Raw genomic sequence first — 20,278 nt, forward strand, 5'->3', positions numbered from 1 at the left:
AGCAGTGGTGTGGGAATTGGTATCGGTATATACACTTTGAAGAAAGTAATGATGGAAAAGGCCTGATTGATGCAGAAATTTGTGTACCTTCTCTTCCTGCTCCTTGGTTGGGGCTAGAACTAAGCAGAGGCATCATTTTCTCGGTGTGAAGCTTGGACTGAAACACACCAGGGGAAGCCAAGTTGCCCTTCTCTAAAAGTCATTTTTGGCTCCCACCTACCCTGGGTTGAGTTGGAAATGTGTGAATTGAAGCCTGAGTTGAGAATGAACTGGGGCCTTCAAGCTCTTAAACACTTGTTACTCGAGAGAATGTGTAAGAAAGGACTTTTAATCCTGTACTATGTGTAACATATGTAATACATGTAGCATATGGAAGGTAAAACTTACCAGAAATGTGAATGGGAAGGTAATCGAGAGAGAAGAAACTATGTATTCTCTATCAAATTCAGAACTCTAAAAATTAAGCAAAAACTATAGCAAGCCAAGAAAAAAAACCCCCGGAATTTGACCAAACTTAATAAATGACTTTAACTCAATTTATTGCAACATCACTATGTCCGTGCAGGTCTGGTTTCCCTGGTATCTTGAGGAGAACATTTTGGGTAAAAGCCATACCCGATGCTCAGCCATAAATCTCATGCTTGAAAATGATAAAGTTCTTGATTCCAGTTAATTTTTTTTCTCTCTCTTATATTATTCATGCTCCTGTCCTTTTGGAAATTGGAATGTAGAATGCAATGTGGCAAATGTGAAGAAGTGGGAAAAGCTGTTGGAAAATGATCTGATGTCAATTTATTGTTCTCTTCGGAGTAGAGCCATCCTTTCCCCAGTGCTTGAGCCTGGATCTTGTGCCTCAGGCGGTGGATGAGAAGGCGGCTGTCACTGCTGCATTCCTAATGGCCTCTCTTGTTAGGTGGATCAGGGATCCCCACTCGGGGATCCCCACATGGGTCAGATGTGTTTGGACGCGGAGAATGGGTGGGCTGGGTCCCCCAGAAGCCTATTCAGGTGAGGCCCTGTGGATCAGACAGGATGACTTTGAGCTTAGCTGCCGGAGAAGAGCCAGGTGCCCCCACGTGGGCCAGCCCTTGGATGTGTGGCTGGGTTCTTTGGAAGGCAGGGGCATCTTCTGCTAAAAATGTCAACAAGACGATAAGACAGTGAGCACAGCAGCCTGGTTTGGGGTGCGTTAATTGAGAAGAACACAATGGAAAATAGGGGATTCTCCCCAGATTCACCACACATCACCAAGTGGCCTGATTTTCGGGCAGAGTATAGAGGTGTTGGGGGAGCTCTGTGGGTGGATACCACCACAGAGAGAGGTTGCGCCGCATAGTCAAGTAGTGGCTTTGTTCAAGGGCCTCATGGAAGTACACCTCTTACTCAGGAACAGTACCTTGGAGACCAAAGCCCTCTGTGAGCAGGTGGGAGAAAAACCCAGAGCAAATGTGGGTTACTGCTGGCCGTATGTTAAGGTTATTTCATTGGCCCAGCAGGCCTGTGGGGCCCAAGGAAACTTGGGTTGCATAAAAAAGGAAAAGCATACTGTAGTTGGCAAACAAAATGTGTCTTTGTGTGTGAGAGTGTGTGTGTGTGAGAAATGAGCTTTCATTTAGAAGCTTTGGCAGTGGTTTCAGCCAGTTCCCCAGCACTTTTAAAATGATATTTTCTGAGCCTGGAAACCAAGCAGGCAGATCATGGAATTTTGGCTGGAGATGTTTTTAAAAAATGTAGGCTAGCAGTGAAAAAGGAGGCGGGATTTTGGTGGGGAGGCCTTTATGGGCTGCAGAGCAAACCAAGCAGGGTTACCATGGTGGTGCTTCTTCTGTTTATATAAACAAAGGTTTTTCCTGACAAACATACTTCATGTTTAATAATCCTCAATCCACAGGGGCCTCTGCTCTTTGTGTGTAGCTAGTTCATGCCATTTGGACTTGGGTAGAATTTCATTATTGTGTGTGTGTGTGTGGTTTTTTTTTTTTTTTTCCAGGCACTCAATACACTTCAAAATTAAGTGTGGAGTTCCGATATCTGAAGTGCAAGGGTGGGAGGGGTTTAGTGATTGCAAGAGAGACTAACCTGCCAGATGAAAGCGTAAAACCAGACCTTTTGTGATCTAAAGTCTATTGGATCAGCCTACACCGACAATTCAGAAGCACAGACTTGTACTCCAACTACCTAATTTTTCTGTCGCTCTTAAGAGCACTGGGGTCCTCCCAATCAATCACGCTTCATATTGCCATTGCCTGAGATGTCGCCCTCTTGTTGGCCCATATCCAATCATTTGTGAAGTCTCTGCAAGCTCTCATATCGCAAGAGGACTCGTTTGGTTATGAGTAAAGAAAAATCCTACTCTCTTGCACTGAAGCACAAAAGTGGATTTACTGGAGCATGTCACTGGAAAGGCAGGATGGATCTAGTGGGCTTCAGGAACTGCTGGATCCAGCTTGCATGCTCCTATCTGGAGAGGGTCCCAGATTCTGGCACATCTGATATCGTTTGCTCCCCACAGTCTCCAGGAAGACAGTCCTAGAAACTTAAGGCCCGAGAAAGGAAACTTATAGAGTGCTTTCAGGCATCCTTTTTCCAAGGAACATGGAGTGATCAGGAATCTCCACAAGCTTGGGTAAAGCTGTTTGTATTTTTCTCCCTCCTGAATATCTGGACACATCTCTAGACCTGTGTAGAGGCTCAGCAGCCTGTGGGGGGCTCTTCAGTTGTTGCCTCATCACTGCCTTCTGGGGTCTCCAAGACCAGCAGGGAGCACTGAGGGGCCATGTCCAACTATGGGCACCAGACTTCCCTACTGATGCCCTTCCACCATTTCCCTGATGAATAAACTGGTTCTATTCCAAGGGTGGCAAAGTGCACGATGTATATATGCATGGCACCAGGATTCCAGTGATCAAGATGAAACCTGACTGTGTCCCCTGGGTATCCTCAGGAGCAGCTAATCTGGGGTCCATCCATTAGCTTTATTTCTTCAACTTCAGGGTCCCTTACAACTATAGGACCTCAGTGTCTACCACCACCCCAAATGACACAGGCATTTCTGAAAGTTCTCAGGAGTTTTACTCATGTGTTTGGGGACAAATCCATCCATGTCTTCCGCCAGGTCTGGGTTGGATGCCTGCCACACCTATTGCGCCCTCTCCTCAGGGCCACGCCTGGCTTCATGAGCACCTCCCTGGTCACCCCACCGTTCCAGATCCTCGATGTACTACAGGGCTCAGCATCTGGGGTGGGTGGGGCTGAAACAACACCATGATGTCCACTCTGTCATCTTTTGCTCTACTGTCTCCTTTTCAAGTTCCTTCTCCAGGTATCTCCATTTCCCTCTCCCCATATGAACACCACAGGCCCTACTATTCCAGGCTTCTGTCCTCACTACCTGCCATTTTAACAGGTGACCAGCCAGGCACAGAAAGACCTCCAGAATCACAAAGTCGGTTGGTGACCACTAGGGCTGGTATCCAGATGTCCTCATTCTCTGCTTTTCCCCTCTATAACCAATTAGCACTTTCTCAGTAAAAAATAGTATTCGAGAGCACTGTTGGTTTAAAATATTAAAATTTAAAAAAAGGTACCTTGCCAATATAGCAAGGGTTTTAGTTTTGGTATTCTAATTTGAGACCCATGGGAGGCAGTGGAATAATACTGACTGGCTAATTGCATGAGGGTCCTAAGGGAAGTCACTTAAGGTGAGAGGGAAAGGACAACTTTTGAGTAAGGCTGAGTTCAGGGGGCACAGAGCACCAGAGCTTTATCCCTGAGGGCCTCCGCCAGCGGCCATGTTGAAGGTCAGAGCTGAGTATTGGGAATAGAGGGAGACCAATGGACAGAGAAAGGGTCAGCTTATGTCACAAGGTGGCCCAGACTCCCTGGGGTATGTTGAACTAATTGTTGGAACCTGTCGCGGTCTACAGTATCCACAATTCTGCAGGTGGGGTTGAACCAGAAAAAAGCTATTTTGTGTTGTTATTGTGCCCCTCTTGTACCCCCGCGCCCCAGGAAGGTGTGACTGGCTGGAAGCACTGGCTTGCTCAGGAGGACAAAATAAACCTGGGGGAAACCCGAGTGGTGCCCAGGAAGAAGACAGTCGCCATGACGGCCAGAGGCCACCAGGGGGCACTGCCTCCCCAAGCCTGTCTCAGCGCAAGCGGGCAAAGTAGCGCGGAGTCGGGACGAAGGAGACAAACACAGTCACCAGGCAAGGCCCTTTCTCCGTCTTCTTGTCCTTTTCTTCCCTGCGGGGCGCACCGCGCCGGCCGTAAGGGGGCGCGGAACCTCAGGGCCGCCTTGGGGAGTCGCGCGCGCTGCGGGCCTGGCCGGGGCGCCCTCCGAGCCCTCGCGGCCCCTGCCTCCCCCAGCTCCCTGAGCTCACGCACCGCGGCCTCCCTCCGATCCTCCCGGGAAACTGGGGAACGACCGCCAGGCAGGCGTCAGGCACTTCTTAGGCCCCGCGGGCGCCGGCCGTCCCGGATTTCGGTTCTGGAGGGGAGGGGCAGAGGTCATCCCGCGACTCCTCCCGCGCTGCCGCCGCCTCCACCTGTGTCTGGAGCCCCGGACGCACCCGGTCGACCGGATGGTGCTTCAGTCAGCCCAGACCTGCCTCTGGGAGGAAGGCTGACCGGGCCTCCCGCCGGGCCACATCTGTCTCCGGCACCCCCGGGTGTGGCCGGGATAACGGGGACTGTGACCCGAGCGACAGAAGCTGCAGGGGCGCGCAGTGACCACAAGGGGGCGTGTGGAGACTCCAAAAGGGCAATGGTCGCTGGTACCAGAGTGGTTCTTTGAGGCCCCAGTCGGCCACAGTGACCGGGCAAGCACGGTATCGCTTTGGACCAGCTCCTTCCCCGCTGCTCGCTCGGAAAATCCCCAAGAGTGCTCTGAACACAAGAGATGAATATTCCCCTGTAAAATGAGGCCATCCTGCCTCCCATCCAGGGTCAGGGCAGGGGTAAACGAGCTGGTGTCAGGGCACCGGCCCCTAGACTGAAAACTTTCTCTCTGCCCTTTTAGATTTCTGTGGTTTCTTGCTGCCCCCTTGACTGGATGCAGCAAATGGCTGTTGCCTGGGACAGCTGGGCCTGGAGTCCTGGCTTCCTGCCGAAAAGGGAGCAGCGGAGAATTGGGCTCTGCCTTCCGGCTGGGCTGGTGGATGACCACTCAGGTGCGTGCCTTAAATTAGGTGCTGCGTTTACACACAAAAGGCCCCCTACGGTTGTGCCAAGCCCCAGGCCCTCTCTCTTTCCTACTTGTTGGTGGCTAAAGCCCATGTCGTACCCACCATTTTAGATCCTCAGGAAGCTGACATCCCCCAGCCATAAGTATGAGCGTTTGCCATTTGATTGCAAATTGCAGTTTTCTGGTGGTTTATAGCTCAGGTTTTGAAAGCAAGAAAGTGAATCTGCCTGTAAATAGCTTGCTCAAAATTGTTCTCTCCTGCCTGTTTTCTCTTTGGCTCCTACTCCTTTGGCACAAGGAACACAGCAAGGCTGGGCTGATTTTTCAGTCCACAGCTACAGGGGGGACAAGAAAAGAATGTTGGTGTCCCCAAGGTCAGTGTGTTGTCTGTCTCAGGTCCTGGGCTGTGGTGTGACCAGAGCACCTTTGTCTTGGCAACTGAAAGAAAAAGAAAAAAAAGGCAAAACTGAAAAAGAACAAAGGCCTTTATTTTGGGTCTCAGAATTGCAGTTTGGGGAGCAGAGAGTCTGGAGTAACCAGAAAAGTGCTCATGGGGGGAAAGCAAGGATTTTTTTTTTTTTTTTTAAGAGAAGGAAGGAAGGAGTAATGACGTGATTTAGATAAAGAAGAGAAGAAAAAAACCCTTCTAATTTGGTGCTGACTGGTTAAGCCACTTCTGATTACTGTTATTGATTATTTTATTATCGGTGCTATCAAATGAAACTATCCCTGGTATTAATTAACATTACCTACCTCACATGACCCAAATGCCAGTTGCTCTGTTGAAATTTTTTTTTAATGTTTATTTATCTTGAGAGAGAGAGAGAGCACGCGAGCAGGGGAGGGGCAGAGAGAGAGAGGGAGACAGAGAATCTGAAGGAAGCTCCAGGCCCTGAGTTGTCAGCACAGAGCCCGATGCGGGGCTCAAACTCATGAGTAGTGAGATCATGACCTGAGCCGAAATCGAGAGTCGGATGTTTAACTGACACCCAGGCGTCTGTGTTGAAATGTTATGAGCAACTGCTTGTAAAGCTATTGCCGCTTCTGGGCCAGTTCAAGAGTTCATTAGTTGGAAAAGAAAACGGAGCTTCAAAATGGAGTCTCCTATGCCCAGAAATTTTATACAATTCCACAGTCTCTGGCTGTATCTAAAACGAGGGCCCAAAGTGAATCTGCCTTGGTTTAGAAATTGGATCTGGTTATTCAAAACAATTCTGAATTACTAGATGTGGAGGTAGCCTTGGGACTCTGGGTCTTACTTAACGCCTGCTTCTTCCTCGGTGAGCAATGGTTCTGGTGGAGAGAAGGGCAGATGTGCAGCCTCTGAGGCGGCCAGCTCCTACACTCATCTTTATGGTTGGCTTGGCCAAGGTCCGGCTGAGAGGTGATCTGAAAGGGCCTGGGCTAGAAGATGTGGGCAGGGAGTGCCGGCCACACCCAACAGTAGATACAAATGGGTCGACTGTGCCTTGGTCTTGACCAAAATGCCCGACCGGCTTGCCACTGTTTGACCGGTACGTGTGACTCATAGCAGTTTCCCCGCTAGTGTAAAACCACGTTTCAGTCAACTTCACCGCCCACTGTCCATGCAGGGCCCTCGCCTCCATCCCCGCAGCATGGCTGGCCTCTCCTGAGCTTCACTCAGCATGCTGTCGTGTAAGAGTGGTCCTGGTGGTCCTGGCTCTGCCTCCACACCTTGTCAGTATGAGGCTGCCCTGGCCTGGGAAATGGGACACTGCTCTCTTTCCTGCTATTCCCTGCAGGTGGGAAGCTTTTCTGTTCATGCCCAGCAATGCGGCTGAGATCAGGCTGACATATTGAATAGGGCTGTACCGGAGGCCCGGACAAGTGGAGGGCAGTGAGATGCAGAGCGTCCTGCATATCCCTCCACGAGAAATGGTGGCTCTTTAGGGTCACCAGACTGTCCTTGGGAGCATGGGCCTCCGTGCAGAGTTGTGACGGTCGTCCTCTTTCTTCCAAAGAGAGGGCCCTCTCTGCCTTTGCTGCACCCAGGCCTTCAAGCAGGAGAGAGAGTGGAGACTTGAATTCACCTTTGGGACAGACCTGTCCCAGGCTCAGTGAGGAAAGGAAATGCCGTTTTACTGCAGCTTGGGACTCAGATCCTCTCATTTCCTGTGCGTGGATCTGCTTTTCCAGGACATCTGACAGAGAGGTTGCTCATCCAGTTCTGGAGAGGGCCGGCAGCCCCTGGGCAGAGTGGCCCTGCAGGATGGGCACCGCAGGGCCATAGCTCACCGAGCCGCGTGGCCGTATCTGTGTATGGAGGACGTCAAGAGCACAGCCCCTCAGCATCAGGTGAAGCTCACGTTTGCCCAGAACATCCACATTCAGGTTCCTGGTGGCTGCCCACTTCCCCTTGGGATCACGTATGGGCCTTGGCCGCACACAAGGTGGTTTTTTCAGAAGAAGGGGTGGATTTCAGTACCGACTCCTCCTTTGGACACAAACTGCCTGGAGCCTTGGGGTGTAGCTTATCTGGAGCTTAAAGCTTCCAGGCTCAGGTCCCGGCTGGAGCACCCCGTGTGGTGCTGTGCTCGTGTCTGTCCCCACTTCCCCACACCAGCTATTTGAAAGCTCTCCATTCCCTTCAGCCCTCCTACTGTATCACCTGCTCTCTGTTCTTGGCCGCTGCCCTAATTTTGGAAGAAAATAGAACCACCCCCCTCAGCTTCCATCCGCATAACTACACAGGTAGGAATAGTGGCTCCCATCCTCTGCCCCCTTTCTCCTGTCATCCTGGAGGAGGTCTGCTGCCCCAACAAACCTGGCTCCCCCATATTCAGACTGATGGCTGTGGAAGGCAGCCTTTAAAAAGTCTCTGGTTCTGTCTTGCCCTCTCTTGGTCCTTCACTTGCTTGCTATCCTAGAAGCTGGCTGCCATGTTGTGAGCTGCCCAATGGAGAGGCTCACAAAGCAAGAACAGATTTCCTCAGTCCAACAGCCTGAGAGGAACTGAGTCCTGCCACGAGCCATGTGAGTCAGCCTGGAAGTGAACCCTCCCTCAGTCAAGCCTTCGGATGAGACTACAGTCCCAGCAGATACCTTGATTGAAATACTCTGAGCCAGAGGGCCCAGTGAAGCCCATCCAGATTCCCAGCTCACAGGAATTATCAAATAATAAGTGTCTATTCCTATAAACTGCTAAATTTTGGAGTAATTTATATATAACTATAGATAATGCACAGGCTTGTCAGATTTTCAGCCCTGCACATTTTGAAAAAAATTTGGGATGCACATAAGGTTGCCACTTTTTATTTTTCAAAATATGTCTTGAAAAATAACAACAGTTTTACTTTTCTTAATATTTTTTATTAAAAAAGGAGCACTTTTTCATTTTAAATTTTTTTTTATCACAGTGTTGTTTACATACAATTCATCCACTTAAAAAATTAACCGACTAAGCCACCAGGCACCCCAGTTTTTTTAAAATAAATGTAATATAGTACTGTAAATGAAGTTTCTCATGATTTTCTTAACATTTTTCTCCAGCTTTATTATAAGAATACAGTATGTAATACATACACAAAATATGTGTTACTTGATTGTTTATATTATCAGTAAGGCTTCTGGACATCAGTAGGCTATTAGTAGTTAAGTTTTAAGGGAGTAAACATTATATGGAGATTTTTTGTGTGTGCAGGGGGTCGGCACCCCACTCCCCAGTGTTGTTCAAGGGTCAGCTATATATGTACAATATAATAGTAATACATCTTTTTAAAAAATATTTATTTTGAGAGAGAGAGTGTGTTCACAAGCAGGGGAGGGGCAGAGAGGGAGGGAGAAAGAGAATCTCAAGTGGGGCTTGATCCCACGAACCACAAGATCATGACCAGAGCCAAAATCAAGAGTCAGATGCTCAACCAACTGAGTCACCCAGGCGCCCCAGAATAAATCTTGAAAAGGAATGAAATTCTGATCATGCTACAACATGAATGAACCTTAAGACGTTATGTTAAGTGAAATTAAGACACGAAGGATAAATATTACATGAGTCCACTTATATGAAGATCCTAGAATAGGCAAATTCATACAGACAGAAGGTAGAATAGGACTGAGTAGTTATTAAGGGCAAGGGAGAGGGAGGGGTGGTGAGTTATTATTTCATGGGCACAGAGCTTCAGTTTTGCAAGCTGAAAAGAGTTCTGCAGATGGATGTGGTGATGATTGCAAAACAGTGGGGATATGCTTAATGCTATTGAATCGTCCTCTTAAAAATGGTGAAAATGGTAAATTTCATGTTGTGTATATATTACCACAATAAGAAAAGTCCTTTTCTCCAGTTTTGAGCTCCCATGACTTCAAGACCCGTTTCTTCAGGTGCTGGGTGTTTTTTAATTTGGAGATCTCACCTCCCAAATCTGCTCAGAACTGAACTCCTGAGGTCCCATGCTGGGCTCTAAGTTTTAGCCCTGTGGGAACACACTCATAAGTTTAGTCACTAACCTGCAAAGCCAGGACAGAAGGGACTGGAGCTCCCTGCCTCCTCTATGACCCTTGGCTCCTTCAGGCCAGCCCAGATGACTTCCCCTCCAACAGACAGACATTCAAACAAGCACACAAACAGCATCTTCCTCTTTACTTTCTGGTGGGTTCCTCCTTGGAGCCCTTGGTGTCTTTCCCCAATTTGATCTTCAGAGACGACCATCCTGTCCATGTCGCCAGGTTTGGGACAAGCCAGCTGGGCTCTCCTTTGGCACTCGGCACTCCCTTTTTCCAGAATGCTGCCTGTCACAGAATGTCAGAGAGGGGGAAAGCCTTGTCAAGCCTCCAAGAGTTCTGGCACACCCTGTCCTCAGGACCAGGGGCTTACCTGGGATGTGATGGATCAGCTGGCACCTGTCTTGGTCAGCTCTCATGCCCACACCTGCTGTTAGACGTATTGAATATACCCCACCTGAGTCTGCGGGTGCCTGTTCTCTGGAAACAGGTGGTTCTCTGCCTCCTATGAGAAGGAAGATTTTCTCCAAAGGGATGTGCAGCGTCTGCCTAGATGTGAAAGAGTCAGCATACGTCAGCATAATGTAAAGCTCCCAGCTTCCCCCATCCTTTTCTACACACGTAAGTTAATTCTCAAGTTGGACAATCTGAAAACTGTGCACTAACTTTACTGGGAGACACGCTAATTAACAGTGAGTTTGGGGGAAAAGATTTAGCTTCAGGGGACATTTCTAGTTGTATGTGATTGTATCAGCTCAGGCACACATATGATCTCGTTAATAACCACCGAAGACCTGATTGGAGAGTGGATTTGTTATCTGTTGGTGTGTAACAACTGACCCCCAAATTTAGTGGCAAAAAACAAGACCCACAGTTTTTGTGGGTCAAGAATGGCTCGAATGGGGCCTCAGGCTCAGGGCCCCACAAGCTTCAGTCAAGGTCTCAGCTGGGGCCAGAGGCACCTCTGGGCTCAGTTGGGCAGGATCTTTTTCCAAGTGCACTCCGTGGTGGTTGGCAGGATTTAGCTCATTGATCAGCCAGAGGCCACCAGAAGGTCCTTGCCATGTGGGTCTCTCTGAGGGGCAGCGCATAGTGTAGCAGCTGGCTTCGTCAGGGCGAGCAAGCTAGAGGAGCCAGAGAAAGTGTGAGCAAGACAAAATACAATCTCAGAAGTGACATCTCATCACTTTCCTACTATTTTCTCCTAATTAGAAGTATGAGGGGTGCCTGGGTGGCTCAGTCGGTTAAACGTCTGACTTCAACTCAGGTCATGATCTCGTGGTTCATGGGTTCGAGCCCCGCATCGGGCCTGACATTGACAGTGCTGAGCCTGCTTGGGATTCTCTCTCTCTGCCCCTCCCCCACTCGTGCTTTCTCTCTCAAAATAACTAAACACAAACTTTAAAACGAAACAAAGCAAACAACAAAAAAGAAGTATGAAAATGTGGTCCAGCCTACGTTTGAGGGGAGGGGCTACAGCAGAGCACCAATTCCAGGCGGTGGGGGTCATGGGGAGCCATTTTAGAAGCTGCCCACCACAGAGCTCAGGGTATTTCATCTTGCAGGGAACTTCGATGGATCAGTGAAGCCAATGAAAGACTAGGCGGATAAATAAGCTGACAAATCTTTGAATAGCTCTCCCCGGTTCTCTGCAGCTATCTCTCCCACTAGCGTCAATTTCAGTGTTTTTAAGCACAGGTGGTGTCGTTGCATACAGGTTGGAAGGACAAGGTTTCCTCCTTGGACTTTTAAGAAGTAGAGCACGCTTGTTCCCAAGCTGACTTTCCTCTCCTTGTCTGACTCGCTCCCCGTGGTTTGGCTATGCTCTGTGGTTTGTTTGCATGGCTGGCCAGGAAGATGGCTCAACCCGCCTAGGCTTCTAGGCAGCATAGAGCCCTGGCAGGGCTGATTTCAAAGTGAATCATCAGTCAAAATAAGCCATAGCCAATGTAATGAGCAGAAACCCATGTCTTTGCTACAGATGCACCACGACAGACCGTTCTCTGTGCCTTTGCACGAGCTCTTCCCCATCTGAAATGTCCTTTCCACCTTGTCCATCCATCCTTCTAGGTGTTCCTTCATGAACCTTCCTGATATTCCCTGTCCACATAGCTTCTCTCATCTCTTCTCAAAGTTCTAGAGCAGCTCACGTCCATGCCCCCAGTTTAGCTCCTGGTTACATCCTGCCTTGTGATGTTCTTTATTTTCTGAGTGGGCCTCGTGCCCTGCCTCCAATGAGATGTCAGCTTCCCCACGGCAAGAACTGCTGTCCGATTCCTTCAGACCCGCACTGGTGCCCCACCCAGGGTGGAGCTCAGGGACATTTGAGGGCAGAGGTCCTGTCAGGTCTCATATGTTGAGCCTCCCCAAGCTCCTTGCACTGCACCTGTCCGCCGCAGGCTTTCCCTGAACTAATGTAAATTTGATGTGTCTGTGACATCTGCAGGGATGGCACCTGTTACAGAGGAGGGTGAGGGACAGGACTGTTTTCTCCCTCAGGCAGCAGTGCTGTGGGCAGAACTTGTTTCCATTCCACACTGCTCCTTTCACACATCCTTGACCACAGGGTCCCTGTGATGCGGGCACTTGTGGGGCATCTCGGTCAGACTTGCTGTCCTGAGGCCTGGGGGTGCGCTGCCCTCGTGGCGATGCCCAGTCTGGAGAAATCTCTCCGACTGGGAAAGGAAATCTGGATCTTTATTTCTGGGCAAGCAAATCCCGCCTCCCCCAACATTCCTGCCTTTTGGAAAGGGTGGTTGTTTTTCTGCTTTGAAGGAAGCAGAGGGAAATGTGTGTAAGAGCTGCAGGGAGGTGGGGCCTAGGGGTTGGGCCAAGGCAGTCTGGGTGCAGTGGTGCAGACATAAGAGTTGGCCTCTTGCAAGTTTCATTCCGTGGATTCTGTCCCCAGCTCTGCACTTCCAACTCAAGGGATAAGACCTAATGTGTCCTAGTGTCTAGTCCTGTTCCCTAGTCACCGGGGACAGGAGGCTGTGTGCTCCTTCTGGTGGAACCCTGGTCTCCTGGGACTGTGATTGGTTGTGGGGGGTGGGCTGGGCTGGGGAGCAGTGTTCCTCAAATTCTCCCGGGACCAGCACTTAATAACCAGCATTTACTGGGCACCCACTGTGCTCCCTGCTTTGGGATGGTGGACTGGAAACACGCAGTCAGAGATGGTGGGTCCTTGCTCTGGCGGTGTTATGCCCAGAATTTGTGTTCCCCCAAAACCGCCAGGGAGCTGAGTCCGATGTAAAAGCAAAAGAGCCTTTATTCGAGCTAGCTCGAGCTCAATCCCCTACCTGCACCGCAGCAGTGAGATACGGGGTGGGGGGGGGGGCAGCGAGTCTCAAAAGGACAAAGGTTTTATTGGGGCCTAGGGGCAGTTGTTGAGGTAATGGCTGTGGCCTCAGCCGATTGGCTGGGGAAGGGTCTGAGTCCTGCTAGGCAGATGAGCAGGAGGTTACTCAAGGGGAGGAGGCGTGGTCAAGGTAAAGAACACAGAACAAGATGGAGTTGGGCCGGTGTAGGCCCGCCCTTTCAGCGGAAGCCTCACAGTCTAAGGATAGAAGGACAGTGTGACATCAAGAGTGTCGCATCTCTTGCTACGGTTGCTCAGGGCCTCGAGGGGCCACTCTGGTGGGAGGGAGCAGGGAAAGCCAGAGGAGGCCATGCTTAAGTTGAGTCTTGACAAGTAGGAGTTAGCTCCCTGGAGCCAAAGATTTTCAATAGAGAAAATGTAATGTGTGTGAAAGCCCAGAGGCCTGACACCGCACAGCACATTTGGGGATGTAGAGTGGGTTTGGCCTGGCTCTAGTGTAAGGACTTCAAGCAGGAATGAAAATTCAGTCTTGTGGGGCGCCTGGGTGGCGCAGTCGGTTAAGCGTCCGACTTCAACCAGGTCACGATCTCTGGGCTGATGGCTCGGAGCCTGGAGCCTGTTTCCGATTCTGTGTCTCCCTCTCTCTCTGCCCCTCCCCCGTTCATGCTCTGTCTCTCTCTGTCCCAAAAATAAATTAAAAAAAGTTGAAAAAAAAATTAAAAAAAAAAAAAAAGAAAATTCAGTCTTGTATTCTGGAATGATCACTGTGTCCGCTGTGGAAGGAGGGCTGGAGGGTTGGGATAGCAGTGGGTAGGCCAGTAGATGCTCTATAATGGACTCTGTGAATGAATCTGGAGAGCAGGAGGCTATGGGGGAGACATCAGGGGAAAGGGGCCAGAGTTCCTGTGGCTGTTTTGTGTGTACACACATGTACATGTGCATGTATGAGCGCGAGTACACGTGTGTGAGTGCATGTGCCTGTACACACGCGTGCACATGCATGTGGGTTGTGCATGCCTGAAGTGCATGCTTGTGCATGTATGTGAGCGTGTGTGGGAACTGTGGGAGGGTATGATAGCGGGGCTGGGGAGCCTACATTTAGTCACCCTTGTATTGCATTCTTCCTTTTACATTTGAGTAAACTGAGGCTTTGATATGTTTTTTTTTTTAAAGATATGTTTAATAATTATTTTAAGTTTATGTATTTATTTTGAGAGAGACAGAGACAGTGCAAGTGGAGGGGCAGAGAGAGAGGGAGACAGAGAATCCTAAGCAGGCTATGCACCATCAGCTTTGAGCCTGATGTGGGGCTCGAATTCACAAAACCATGAGATCATGACCTGAGCCTTAAAGGCTGAGCCACCCAGGCGCCCCAGAGGCTTTGATATGTTAAATAACTTCCTTTCTTCATTCAGTGAATATTTGATCACCTTCCATGTGGAGGGCATATTTTACACGTTTAGCCACTTTTATAAGTGGAAACATTATAAAGGAGCTACTATAATCTCCTCATAGATGAGGAAACTGAGGCTCAGAGATAAAAATCCTGATAAAATTGAGTAGAGTGTCCTGTATTCTACAGGGTGTCCCGTGACAAACGTCAGCTGGGGCTTTTTCAGACAGATGGGCTTCTCATTTTGGAAATCCCAAATCGTCTCTCTCTCTTTTCATTTTCTTTCTTCTTTCTTTCTTTCTTTCTTTCTTTCTTTCTTTCTTTCTTTCTTTCCTCCTTTCTTTCTTCCCTCCTTTCTTTCTTCCCTTCTTTCTTTTCTTTCTTTCTTTCTTTCTTTCTTTCTTTCTTTCTTTCTTTCTTTCTTTCTTTCTTTCTTTCTTTCTTTCACAAAAGGGTAATCTGGGTGCCTTTCAGAGTGCTCCAAGGATATAGGCAGGAAGGACTGAGGGGACAGGGAAGATTTTTAAAAACAATAGGAAGTCTGTCAGCACACCATCCTCGAGCCCAGGGCGGTGAATGGGTAGAGGGGTTCCTGCGAGTTGCAGAATTGTCTGAATGCCATGCCTCTGAGTTGGAATATTCATCCCAGTGTTACGTGGAAGGAGGAATGGCTGCAGCACATGCTGTAAGCTAGCACATCTAAATCATACCGTGAATATCGGCCACCTTGGTCTCTCGAAGTGCGTGTTCTGAGTCAGTCAGCTGGCTGGAGCCTGAGATTTCGTGTTTCTAACGAGTTCCTAGAGGACATCTGTTCCACAGGATTTGGATCACTCGTGGAGTAGCAAAAGTTTGTAAAGGCAAAGAAGTCAAGGTGCCTGTGGTTAATGAAGGGGGAACATGGACAAGAGTCTGAGGGAGAAGAGAATGAATTTTGTTTGGGATGTGTAGTGCTAAGGGCACTCACATTTTTCCTGTGCGAAATTATATGATGACTAGTGGGGTTAGCATTCAATGAGAGGTCAGCGAGAGGTCAGCGAGAAGTCAGTGAGAAGTCAGTGAGAGGTCAGTGAGAGGTCAGCGAGAGGTCAGCAAGAAGTCAACAGTGAAGATGCAGTTCTGGGTCAGCACCACCTTGGAGGTTATGGTGGGTGTCTTGTGGGAAATGAAATTGCTTAGAGGTGGCGGGAGAGAGAGAGAGAGAGAGAGAGGGAGCGGGAGAGGGAGAGGGAGTTTATGAAGAGAAGAAAGAACAGCCACAGGATCTGAGACAGGACATTTAAGATGGTGGAAGAAAAGTGATGAGTGAAGACTGGCCAGGAGTGGTTAGAATATTAGGAGAACAACCAGGTCGGAGGATGGAAACCAAGTGAGAAGTCGAGAAGTCGGGAGGAGTGCCTGCCGCAGGGCAGCAAGGGAACCTTGGGGAAGGCAGGCAGGAGGCTGGTGGGAAGGAGGAGACTTTGGAGAATGTATTTGCTAGGCTCTCGCCCTCCATCACAGGCCTCTGCTCCTGCCAGTAACCCCCTCCACAGCGGCTCACTCTGGTAGGTCTCTGTAACTGGTCCCAGTATACTGCACCATTCCTTGTGACTGAAGGGATTACTGGTGGAGGAGTGCGCTGGTTTGAGAAAAGCAACCAAGCTTGTGTATCCTCCATGTCCCTTTTGGACCATAACCAATATAGAGGGGAGGGTCCTCAGGGTCAGATGTTGCAAGAGGAAGTGGAGAGCTCTCCTGGTTTCCCCAGAGCCATTTCCCAAATACGACGGGCATAGTGAGTTGAGGGTTGGATGAGACTTGGGGAAACATACACTAACTACTCCTTCAGAAAGTTCAGCTCTGAGGAGACTGAGGGAAACTGTGCAGTCAGCAGAAGGAATCCTGGAGTTGAGGAAGGGGAGTGTAGAGTTGGAGACCCCGGAGCACGCTTACAGGCAGACAGGAAGGTGCTGTCAGAGAGGGAGAGATGGAAGATGGATGGAGGGTCCCAGGGGTCCAAGACCTCAGGATCAATGCACAATGTGGAAGATTCAGACTTGTAAAGGAGGAGGCGTGTTTCTTCAGATAAGGAGGAAAGGATGGATGAGTGAGGAAACAGGGACTTTGTGCAGGGGCAAGGAGCATGGATGCACCTCTTCTTGGGTGCTTTGAGTTTTTAATGACAAGGAAGCAGATCTCCACCTTAAAGTGATGCGATAGGTGTGGGGAAGAAGTTTAGTAAAAGCTGTTAGGGGGGAAACCAGAAACGTTTGAAGGAAAATGAACCGAGAGGTAGCAGCCAGGGGGACTTTTCTGTGTTCTGTGATCCCTCCCTGATCTCTTCACCATGTAGGCACCCTTTATGCATTTGCCCATTCTCTCTCCTCTCATGGAGCGAACACTTCTGCCACAGCGTTCCACAGTGGATGCACTGTCCTTGCGAGGGCTCTTGCCTTTGTGGGGGTAACGACTTGTCTTTCAGATTTCTCCTCCTTTCCCTCTCAGTTCCAACATGGTGGAGCACACGAGTCCCCCGGCAGTTTGCTTGCTGGCTGACCTTAGGCTGCAGCTCCCCTTCTCAGATCTGTCGGCATCTGTCTGCATCTTGCATTTGGCTTAGCTCACCATGGCAGAACTCTGGCGGGTCTGGAATTCCAGATCCAGTGGCTGCCTTCATCTTAGTTGTGGGCTTCTCTTTTATTATTGTTATTTTTTAATCTTATTTTTTAAAATTTACATCCAAATTAGCAGGTAGTGAAGCAATGATTTCAGGAGTAGATTCCTTAGTGGCCCTTACCCATTTAGCCCATCCCCCCTCCCACAACCCCTCCAGTAACCCTCTGTTTGTTCTCCATATTTAAGAGTCTCTTATGTTTTGTCCCCCTCCCTGTTTTTATATTATTTTTGTTTCCCTTCCCTTATGTTCATCTGTTTTGTCTCTTAAAGTCCTCATACGAGTGAAGTCATACGATACTTGTCTTTCTCTGACTAATTTTGCTTAGCGTAACACCCTCCAGTTCCATTCATGTAGTTGCAAATGGCAAGACTTCATTCTTTTTGATTGTGTGCGCCTCTCTTTTAAAAGGAAGAATCTTGGGGCGCCTGGGTGGCTCAGTCGGTTGAGCATCTGACTTAGCTCAGGTCACGATCTCACGGTCCGTGAGTTCGAGCCCCACATCAGGCTCTGTGCTGACGGCTCAGAGCCTGGAGCCTGCTTCAGATTCTGTGTCTCCCTCTCTCTCTGGCCCTCCCCTGTTCATGCTCTGTCTCTCTCTGTCTCAAAAATAAATAAATGTTAAAAAAAACAAATTAAAAAAAAAATAAAAGGAAGAATCTTGGGGCGCCTGGGTGGCTCAGTTGGTTAAGCGTCCGACTTCAGCTCAGGTCACGATCTCGCGGTCCGTGAGTTCGAACCCCGCGTCGGGCTCTAGGCTGATGGCTCAGAGCCTGGAGCCTGCTTCCGATTCTGTGTCTCCCTCTCTCTCTGCCCCTCCCCCGTTCATGCTCTGTCTCTCTCTGTCTCAAAAATAAATAAATGTTAAAAAAAATTAAAAAAAAATAAATAAAAGGAAGAATCTGGTTGGCTCAGCCGAGCCAGTGGGTTGGTTTCTCCTGAGCCAGGTGTCCACTCATGTTTCAGTCAGCTCTGGCCCACCTGTCAAGTGTTACAAACATGAGCCCACAGACTCACCCTTCAGCAGAAATTGTGGATGGTGTATGAGCAAGTTTATATAAGAGGCTCCTAAGGAGATTAACACCCTCAAAAGAGTTCAGTGCATGAGGCTTTGGATTGATGTGAATATAATTGTTTCAGGAAAATTCCTTTGGTTATTTCTCTAGGATGCTGAAATCTCCCTCAGCAATTAGCTGATGGCTCCCTGAAGATACTTCACCATGAGGTGGAACTCACTAAGAAAAAGTAAGTGAGTTTTCTCATCATTCCTATTTTCTCTGTGACTCCAGCAGATAGATCTGACTGGTGGAGAAGTTGGTAGAAATTAAGCCTGTGAATGTTCACCACCAATGTCTGCCCAGAGCTGCAGTTCCCTGAGGCAGAGAAAGCTCATGATTACAGGCCTGTCTGAGCCTCATAGTTCAGGGAAGAGATTCCAACCTACTTTTTCTGGCATAGCGGTGAGGTTTGGAAAGAGGTTGGGATTTGGAGTTGGAGTGTCTCATCTGATTCATCATACTGCACCATATAATTTCAGGAGAATTTTTATCTCACTGAGATGATAATTTTCAAGAGACAGCATCTCCAGAAGGATAATACATTGGGTTAAATTCCCACTAAGGTGTGGATGACTGATTACTCAAATTTTCCCTTGGAGCCAGCTCTGACTCTAAGGAGGGTATTGAGCTTTGAAGAACAGGACTGGAGGAAATACCATGAGAGGAAGACGTCAGTAAGGCTAAAGGCCAGAAGTTCTGTTAAGGAGATTTCTTCACATTTAGTCTCCAGCTGATTACTCTTAAGCCTGGGTGCATAGGTGTGGTGCTCACTGGGCTTTAAACATTCATGTCCCTTGGAAGCAAGCCATCACTGGGAATGTTGGTAAGGGGGTTGTCTCTGTAATGGACTTTAAAAGCTGGGCTCTGTTTTTCATGACTCTCCTTTCCTGAGATACTTGCTGACTTTCATCTTGACTTCCACAACAATCCTGTTTGAAAGAGATCATTTTGAACACTGTCAGAGTACTTTGCTGTGACCCGTTAGCCTGTTGACCCATGAACATATGTGTTCCCTCCATGAAGAGCCAAGCTCCCTGGTTTATTGCTATTTTTGTTTACAAAATAAAAACAAAAGGGCACCTGGGTGGCTTAGTCAGTTAAGCATTCCACTCTTGGTTTTGACTCAGGTCATGATTTCACGATTTGTGTGTTCAAGCACTGCATTGGGCTCTGTGCTTTCAGTGTAGAGCCTGCTTGGGATTCTCTGTCTCCCTCTCTCTCTGCCCCTCCCCTACTCGCATGCACGCACACACTCTCTCAAAAATAAATAAACTTAAAAAAAAAAAAAAGAAACAACTTGGGGAGCCTTCTTCCTAAAGCAACAATAATGACAACAACAAAGAGACCCATTGGGTCTGTTTCTCAAGATGACAGTCCTTCATCAAGTCTCAGATGCTACATGCATTTCTTTTGTAAAGGATTCCTGACTTTATATCTCTCCAAGGACTTTGTAAGGATGATCTCACCCTCTGAAATTGGCAGAGAAGAAGCATTCCGATTTCGTTCCAGCACAAGAACAGAAAGGTGGTTGTTAAGCAGAAATTGTCCAGTCAGTAATCAGACAAGCCCTGACCCTTCTTCCCCAAAAGATTCTGGTCAAATTCCGGAGATACTCTTACAGGTAGGATTTACCCTAGACCCCAGAGGCATCTGCTTCTGGTCTAAGAGGTTTTGAGGTCTGGTTGGTTTCTGGGTCTCTGTGAAGGAAAGGGGGACTCAGGAGAGGGCTAATGTGGACTCCTTCCTACTATGTAGAAAAATGGGATAAAACAAAAACCAAATTAGTTCAGCTGCTGGAAGTGAAGAAGGAATAGAAAAACATAGCCAGAAGTGGTGAGTGGTGCTACAGCAAGCCAGGGATGTGAGTGTGTCTGCCTCTGCTCTTATTAGGCTGGGGTAGGGCCCATGCAGAGATGAGAGTTAAGGCCTTGGGCCAGTGCCATTTGGAGGCCCGAACAAGAGAGCAAAAAGGTGGGGCAGTTGCAGGGCCGAACTCTCCATGAAAGGAGGACTAGAAAAAAAAAATCTAGCCATTGAATCAGGAAGAAGCCAGGAAAGTTTGCCTCTGGTTGGGTTCTGAGTAGAAAAAAATAAAAGCCTTTTGAGAAAAAAAATGAAATCCTGTGATTGTGCTTTGAGAGGTTCTGGAGACTGAGTGTATACTGTTCATGAGTTGTAGCATCCTAAATTAAGAGATGCACATAAAAATT

At 48.5% G+C, this 20,278-nt stretch overlaps 1 protein-coding gene and 1 long non-coding RNA gene across 3 annotated transcripts; one reads left to right on the plus strand and one right to left on the minus strand.

Moving 5' to 3' along the window:
• Positions 1-522: 522 nt before the first annotated feature.
• Positions 523-4,513, minus strand: LOC147582454 (uncharacterized). 2 transcript variants are annotated; one of them, XR_015249141.1, is made up of 2 exons: positions 4,389-4,513; positions 523-1,129 (listed from the first exon to the last, which is right to left on the minus strand). It is a non-coding gene; the product is annotated as an uncharacterized LOC147582454 (long non-coding RNA). The 2 variants fall into 2 exon arrangements; XR_015249140.1 differs by having other exon boundaries at positions 523-1,132; positions 4,389-4,510.
• Positions 3,904-19,332, plus strand: LOC147582455 (uncharacterized). Its single transcript, XM_086700956.1, has 2 exons — positions 3,904-5,173; positions 18,177-19,332. The coding sequence occupies exon 1, from the start codon at positions 4,105-4,107 to the stop codon at positions 4,795-4,797; it is 693 nt and encodes a 230-aa protein (XP_086557082.1). The 5' UTR covers positions 3,904-4,104; the 3' UTR covers positions 4,798-5,173; positions 18,177-19,332.
• Positions 19,333-20,278: the final 946 nt, after the last annotated feature.

This window comes from Puma concolor, chromosome A3, assembly GCF_028749965.1.
Source record: "Puma concolor isolate L17-30 chromosome A3, mPumCon1.1.hap2, whole genome shotgun sequence".
NCBI lineage: Eukaryota > Metazoa > Chordata > Mammalia > Carnivora > Felidae > Puma > Puma concolor.